The 8,547-nt window shown below is 36.6% G+C and overlaps 1 protein-coding gene across 1 annotated transcript; it reads right to left on the bottom strand.

The window, feature by feature from the left end:
• Positions 1-5,352: 5,352 nt before the first annotated feature.
• Positions 5,353-6,813, bottom strand: LOC132734612 (tigger transposable element-derived protein 4-like). The gene has a single exon (XM_060721406.1). It carries the CDS (start codon positions 6,811-6,813, stop codon positions 5,353-5,355), a length of 1,461 nt encoding a protein of 486 aa, XP_060577389.1.
• Positions 6,814-8,547: the final 1,734 nt, after the last annotated feature.

Below are 8,547 nucleotides of genomic sequence, written 5' to 3'. Positions count from 1 at the left end.
GTAGGATAATTCTATTCATATTGATTTGTCATTGATTCTCAGAAGTTAATTAAATATCAGTTGGAATAGTGTTTGAATTATTAATGTTCAGTAAAGAAAACAAATGTTAACTATGAATTGACATTAATGCATTGTTCTTAATGATTAGTAAATGCTTAGGCAAAATGCAAAAGATGCAGCAATTCAGGCTTCTACTGCCAAAGCTAAAAATAGTAAAACCATTAAAACAACCTCCCTTAACTATTTGGTAGATTTTGGTGAATCTGTACAGGAATGATGCTGTTTGGGTCATTGCTGTACTACTTGTAGGCCCTTATGGATAACATTTAAGACAGTACCCATCCATTGGTACCCCAAAAATACTGAACCGCCATTGAGAATTAAATATTCCATAAATTGATGTCATAAAATAATTTACATATCTTAACCTACAGGACTGCAGTCGGACTTCCTTCCCCTTTCTTAGCATTGTTGCTTGGGCTTAAGCCCTAGGGCCAAATACAAGTCAGTCTGCTTCACTTTAGACATAATTTTGTTGTCCGTATTTCAAGAGTGTCGAGGTATATCAAGTATACTTCATTTCAAGGTACACTGGCGTCTACATGTAGCACTCGGGACAACAATAACCCAAACTGTGAAACAGCAGGAATGATCAATAGGTTCTCCTTTACAAAAATTGCTCATATAGTAATTGCATTTTATAGTCTAAGTTTCATGCTTACGCACGTTCACCGACTTTACAGCTATTACCCCTGGTCATCGGGCTTCTGGTATCTATCTATCAATCTCCCTGGGGAGTCTTTTAACCCTGCTTAGTGCAGCTGACACTTTGGCGCAACGGAATTATACCACCCTCGCAGGTACCCATTTACACCTGGGTGAAGTGAAGCAATCGCAGGTAAATTTCTTGCTCAAGGAAATTAGCAGTGCCCCTCTCAGGACCTCTCAATCCCTAAGCGCGCGTCCTACCACTGGACTACTGCTCCTACTAATGTGGTCTATTGGACAAGATGGTCATCAGAGCTAAAAACAGAAAAAAATGTAAAAATAACATATTGTCCGCAATCACCCAATGATTTTGATGAAACTTTACAGAAATGATCTCTTGGCCACCAAGATGGCCACCAGAGCTAAAAATAGAAAAAACCTTTAAACTGCCTCTCTTCCTTTACTGTTTGGTGTATTTTGATGAACCTATACTTGAACGATCCTTAGATGGTCCTCTACAGTTTATGCTCAAATGGTTCTGGTCTGCTGAACAAGATGGCAATCAGAGCTAAAAAAAACCCCAAAAAACCCATTTAAATCACAAGTGAATACCTTTAGATGAAGTTTATAGTAATGGTTAATAGGTAGTCCTTGCTATAAATTGCTCAGATCGTTTCAGACTGACACAGACAATGAAAATGTTTGTTGAGATATTAGTTATGATGTAAAGATTTAACTAAACTTTCTTTTGATTTGAAAAAAAAAATCAATATAAGTGAGACTGTCATTTTAGTTTTAGATCACCTCATCACAAAGTGTTCAAGTGATCACAATTTGTCCATCATCCATCCAGTGCATCTGTCGTCAAATTTTTTCAAACGACTTTTTCCTCTGAAACCACTGGGTCAAATTTGATAAAATTTTCCTTTTGATGTTCCTAGCTTGAAGCTCTACATGGTTCTGCTCCATTGAACTTGTTTAAATTTCATCTGGGTCAGAAGGGCTAAAAATAGATTTTAAAAATGAATCTTTAACCCTTTACCTCATATATACGCGAAACAACGCACTTTCGCCCCCCCCCCCCCCCCCTCTTTTTTAGGCCTCAAAAAGTGAACAAATGTCCTATTTGGGCCCCAAATACATGTTTTCGTTTGAGAATTGTTGCTAAAAAAATTAAGCACTTTTTCGGCGCCGCCCCCACCCCCCTTCCCCCCCCCCCCCCATCCAAAAGATACATCAGGTGGTTGCCAGAAGGGGGATGTTTTGGGGTTTGAAGGGGGGCGGTAGTCCCCCTCATCGCCAAGAAAACTTTGGACTTGTGAGAGGCTAAAAATGACCCCAGATCGATCATAAGGTAATGTGTAACCAACGCTGAAAAGCCTTTGACTCTATCTCAATCCCTTGAGAAGTTGCAGCACTTTGAAATAAATTTTGATGGAAAAAATCGAGGCAAAATAGTGATTTTTGGCAATTTTGAGACGTCCCCTCGTTGTCATGGTAACAGGAAACTTAAGACTGAGCATGCTGTTACAAAGGCAATAGTCCAGTCAACATTTGTGCCAAGTTTGATTAGTATTGAAGCATTTGTCATAGTTTCATAGCAGTTTAAACTTGTAACAGGAGGCTTTTCAATGAAAATGGCCATTTTTCACAATATGCTCATGAGGGAAAGGGTTAACATAGTAAAATTTGCAATTTTCATTTTGTGTCGAAAATAGCCTAAAAAGTATTTGACCTAGAGTCATGAAACTTAACATAATTGTTAGTCAGCATGTGTAGTTGTGCACATGTGGTTTGCTTGCATATTTATTCGGTATTTGTAGTGTTCCTGCCCTTGACTAAATAGTAAACATTTGCAATTTTCAACTTGTTACTCGAAAAGTATTTGTCCCAGAGTCATGAAAATCTACAGGAATGTCGGTAAGAATGTGTAGTTGTGCATCTGTGGTTGTGCTTGTTTTTATTAGCACATTTTAGGTTTAAAGTTTAGATTTGAAATTCTAAATATTGGGAAAAATCAAGATGGAAAAATTGGATGTTGTTGTTATGCCTCAACCACTTAATGCCTAGTAGGGGAAGTCATGACTGTAGAATTTCCTTTGTTTGTCATACTGTCCTGCTGTATGTCAGTAGACTGACAGAGAAGTGTGTTGGCATCCATGTCCTATGGACACATTTCAAGTTTTTATTAGCTCACCTGTCACAAAGTGACAAGGTGAGCTTTTGTGATCACAATTAGTCAGGCCGTCCGTAAAATTTTACTTTAAACAACATCTCCTCATAAACCACTTAGCCAATGTCATCCAAACTTCACAGGAATGTTTCTTTTGTGGTCACTTTTAAAAATTGTTCAAAGAATTTAGTTCCTCGCAGAACTCTGGTTGACATGTCAACCTGAAAGAAAAAACTTAAAAAATTTTCTTTTAAAAAACCCAAAGATCTAGGGCTTAGATATTCGGCATGAAACATCTTTTAGTAAGTGTCTACCAAGTTTGTTGTGCCCCCACTTTGGGGGGGGGGGGGCATTTAGATTTACCCTTGTCTGTCCGTCCGAGCAAACATTTTGGGTTTAGGGGCTATATAACAGTAAAGAGAACAAAAGAGAACAATAGGTTCATTCGTGATCAAAGGGTTTAGAGGCTAGTAGCCCTTAAGAAAACAAAGAAAATAACAAACATCTTTTAGTAAGTGTCTACCAAGTTTGTTGTGCCCCCACTTTGGGGGGGGGCATTTAGATTTACCCTTGTCTGTCCGTCCGCGCAAACATTTTGGGTTTAGGGGCTATATAACAGTAAAGAGAACAAAAGAGAACAATAGGTTCATTCGTGATCAAAGGGTTTAGAGGCTAGTAGCCCTTAAGAAAACAAAGAAAATAACAAAGAAAATAGCCCCTAAAGCCAAAATGTTGGAACCTCCATCCGTTTGTCCATTCTCTTTTGTGTCGCATGTAAATCAAAAAGTATTTGACCTAGAGTCATGAAACTTACCAGGAATGTTGATCAGCATGTGCAGTTGTGCACCTGGGTATGTTCGTGTGGATTTATTCAGTATTTTTAGAGTTATTGCCCTTGACTTAGGAAAAATTTGCAATTTTCAACTTGTGTCACATGTAACTCAAAAAGGATTTGACATAGAGTCATGAAACTTTACAGGAATCTTGATCAGCATGTGTAGTTGTACATCAGGGTATTTTCATGTGGATTTATTCAGTATTGTTAGAGTTATTGCCTTTGAGTAAGAAAATTTTTGCAATTTTCAACTTGTGTCACATGTAACTCAAAAAGGATTTGACATAGAGTCATGAAACCTTATGGGAATGTTGCTCAGCATATGTAGTTGTGCACCTTGGGTTTTGCTTGTGGATTTATCCTGTATTTGTAGAGTTATTGCCCTTGACTTAGTAAAAACCGTTTCATTATGTTGTGTTATTCAATGTTCCTTGAGTTAGAATTAACCAACTTTACAGGAAAAATGATCAACATCACTAAATTTCAGGAATAATGATCAACATCACTGCGAAGCTATGCACCTGGGACTTTGCATGTGGATTTTTTTTTCAATTTTGTTATTGCCCTTGATTTACAGTAGTATAAATTTGCAAATTTCAACTTGTTCATGCATAGCTCAAAAATATTTGACTTGTAGGCCTGAAAGTTTACAAGAATGTTGGTCAGCATGTGTACTTATGCACCTTGGAGTTTGCTTGTGGATTTATTCAGTATTTGTAAAGTTCTTGCCCTTTACTTAGTAAAAGATTTTTAGTTTTCAACTTGTGGCACATGTAGTTCAAAAAATATTTGACCTAGAACAGTGACGTGTGGGGGCACCCGTGTCCTATGAACACATTTCTAGTTCAAATAAAAGCCCTGGGGTCAAAATTGGGCCCGTCACGAGGGGTTTTTGATTTTCCATATATGTATATAGTAAAAACTTAAATATCTTCTTTTAAAAAATCCGTATAGCTAGAGCTTAGATATTAAGCATGAAACATCTCTAGTGAGTGTCTTTTAAGTTTGTTTTAATAAAAGCCCTGACGTCAAAATTAGCCCCGCCCGGTGGGGGGGGCATTCATTTTCCTTATATGTATATAGTAAAAACTTAAAAAAATTTCTTTTAAAAATCCAAATAGCTAGAGCTTTGATATTAAGCATGGAAATCTTCTAGTGAGTTTCTACTAAATTTGTTCAAATATAAGCCCTTGGATCAAAATTGGTCTTGCCCCGGGGGTGTAACATTGATTTTCCCTATACAGTAAACTCCGCTTATAACGATATTCAGGGGACATACAAAACTATATTGATATATCCGAATATCGTTACAACCGAATTTCTGTACGGTGTGTAGCTTACTGACGATGCACTGCATCGTTCAACATGTATAAGCAGTAAAATTATATACTAGACATGTGACAAAACTTTATTCTTTTTATGCATATCAATGTTGAATGCATAAAAAATCAGTTGCACATCAAAATAAACACAAAACTGACATAAACCGAAAGTAATATGTACACAGGTACTGGTAACCTTACATTGGCTTAAATTTATACACTGGAAAAAAAAAAACGTCAAAATTAAATTGCTTTTTTAACTATTTACACTCATGGGTAAATCTTGTTTAAGTTTTGTTCATGTATAAAGACATTCACTGTCGGAAAAAATCAGTTAATTTTGTCTGCTTTTTGGCTTTCCCTATTTCAACTGAAAATTTCTCAAGTTCATGTAAACATCCGAAAACAGAATCACACGAATCAGACTTAGAAAGAACAAAGCGTCTGCAAGTGTCTATAGCATTAAGAAACTCATTCATGGTGGGTGGGGGGTCATCAACAGTCTCAGAGACACTCTCTTCGTCACTCTGCGACAGGGTTTCAGCGGGTTTCAATTTTTGCTGTACCTCCGCTATTATATCGCTATCGGACTTCTGCTCAACAGAGACAACATTCTCATCGGCATTTATGTAATCATCAAAAGAAATGTTTTTGTCTATGTCACTGAATACTCTAAGGCGATTCCATTTCGATGCCAATTCAGCCAGCGGAATGTCATCGTCCTCGAACTCGTCTGTGTCAGACGAATCGGAAACATGCCCCTGCGGGGTCGCATTAATTTCATGCTGTGCTTGATTCATAAATCCAGCCTTTCTAAAACAATTCTGGATACACGTCGGTGTTACATCTTTCCATGCCGCATAAAACCATTGTATGGCTTTTAGAATGTTAATCTGTTTATCGATATGTTTGTCTAGACATGAAATAATATGGTCAAGGACACGTGACCTGTAATGCCTTTTGAATGAAAAGATAATCCCTTGATCACAGGGCTGTAACTTAGATGTAGTGTTAGGTGGGAAAAACAACAGTTTTACAGCTTTTAATCCCTCGATTTTCGGATGGGCCGGGCAATTATCAACAAACAATAGAATAGATCTTTTCTCACGTGTCATACGTTTGTCAAGTTTTTTCACCCAACTGATAAATATTTCTGAGTTCATCCAAGCACGACGATTAGCTTCGTAATCTACCGGCAAACTTTTAACATTTTTAAAACATCTAGGATTTTTGAATTTTCCGATTATCAAAAGTTTAAGTTTATCAGAACCGTCCATATTTGCGCCGATAAGCACTGTGATTCTGTCCTTGCTTTGTTTGCCTCCAAAACATTTTGTTCCTTTTACCTCTAGTGTTTTATTTGGGGTCATTTTATAAAAAACGCCAGTTTCATCGATATTGTAGACATTTTTTGGTTCATAGTCCTTGATCAAACTTGGAAGTTTTGACTGCATCCAATTTTCAGTTTGTGAATTATCGACGGAAGCACCTTCACCGGATAATGTTTTGCTCGATATGCCATGACGATTTTTGAATCTTTCAATAAATCCGTTTGTTGCCTGAAAATTTTCCATGCCCAGCTCACATGCCAGAGAATTAGCCTTTCGTGCAAGCATAGGTCCATCAATAGGCACATTTTGGGATCGTACAGTCTTAAACCACTCAAACAGCGCCATTTCAATGTCTCTATTACTGGCATGACGCATTCGTTTACGGGCTGGGCTGATCGACGTAGTCTCGTATGCATTGATGACAGAATCTTTATTTTTCCACATTGAACTTAAAGGGAGACACAGGCAAAATTTTAATTTCTTAGTTATGGATTTTTCTTTCATTATTCTGTAAATGTCCTCAAAATGAATACACTAAACAGTCAAAAGAACAAAACTTTTCTCCATATAAAGAATAAAATGGTGTTTTCCTAACTTGACCCGCGTGGGTCAGGTTAGAACGCTAAGATTTCACAAAAGTTGTCACTGTGTATTCTGGAAACGTTAAAGAACATGTCAAATCAACTACTTAGACTTGTTTCAATCATACAATATCCACAATACCTGTTATTGTAACTTCTAGGGTTTGTTCAAATCACACGACTTGTTTTTAAACTATTCGGTGATTCTGTTGGCGTCTAAATTTCGTTCAACATATATAGATATATTTAAGCTTCAAACCCAAAATATACAGACTTTATACAGAAATTCATGCTGGGACTTTAAGAAATGTCATTTTAGGGTGATTTGAGTACAGATGATCATTTTTATATTTTTGCCATTATTTTGCCTGAGTATCCCTTTAATGTGTTTTGTTTAATTCCAAAATCGTTTGCATTGTCCTGTTTTTTACGTTTACCAAGATTAATCTCTTGAATTAATTTATATTTAGTTTCAATATCCAAAATTTTTCTTTTTCGTTTTTCTGACATGTTCACTGTTTTAGCTACATGTACATGTATAACTTATTTACAACAAAAATTGTTATTGAAAGGAAACAATAAAAGGACAAAACCATGCTTTTATTTTTTGAGATGAATTCACCTGTATTGAGAACAAAACGGTAGTTACGTACGCACAGAACATGTTCCGCGTCATTGTATTTAATCGAGCAGATATTTATGCATTAAAACAAGGGGACCGAGACCGTTCTTCCACAACAAACTTGTGCAGCAAATTATCGTTTTAAGATGTAATATATGTGCGTTGGGGTTGAAAATCCACATCGATATATCCGAAATAATCGATATATGCGAGGATGCTTCCGTTAGGTTATAATGGAAGTTGGCAGGGACCAAGACAAACGTATCGATATAACCGATATATCATTACAAGCGATATCGATACAGTTGGAGTTTACTGTATATTTATACTAAAAACTTTAAAAACTTTTTAAAAACCCAAAGAGCCAGAGCTTGGATACTTGGCATAAAATATTTATTTGTAAGTTTCTACCAAGATTGTTCAAATAAAAGCCCCAGGGTCAAAATTGACCCCCCCCCCATGGGTCATTGATTATCCTTATATGTATATAATAAAAACTTTTAAAAAAATTCTTTTAAAAACCCCACATAGTTAGAGCTAAGATATTAAGCATGAAACATCTTCTGGTGAGTGGCTACCAAGTTTGTTCAATTTAAAGCCCTGGGGTCAAAATTGGCCCCGGGGGGGGGGGGAGGTCATCGATTTTCCGTATATGTATACTTTAAAAACCCAAGGAGCTAGAGCTTAGATATTAAGGTGAAACATGTCTACCAAGTTGTCACAATAGGGACTACGATGGGATACCAGGCCGACCACAATTGCTATCTAAAACAACCAACAACTCGGAACAGAAAATATATACAAATTTATTTACAATAAATGAATATTTATAAATGAAAAATGATTATATATGAAAAGTCATTGCGCAAACAAACACTATCAACGTATCTCAGTCTATTTCTCCCGTAAAGTTTCTGTCATGATGTTTCAATAAAGTGGTGGCGTTGTTGAACAAAATTCGTCACAATGGCGGGG

This window comes from Ruditapes philippinarum, unplaced genomic scaffold, assembly GCF_026571515.1.
Source record: "Ruditapes philippinarum isolate M1 unplaced genomic scaffold, ASM2657151v2 ctg8078_1_1_1_1, whole genome shotgun sequence".
In the NCBI taxonomy this organism is placed as follows: domain Eukaryota; kingdom Metazoa; phylum Mollusca; class Bivalvia; order Venerida; family Veneridae; genus Ruditapes; species Ruditapes philippinarum.
This window is presented reverse-complemented; position numbering and strand designations above follow the sequence as displayed.

Bases quoted from the DNA above. Each gene is read 5' to 3' on its own strand.
- LOC132734612 (XM_060721406.1), bottom strand. From the start codon at position 6,813: ATGTGGAAAAATAAAGATTCTGTCATCAATGCATACGAGACTACGTCG.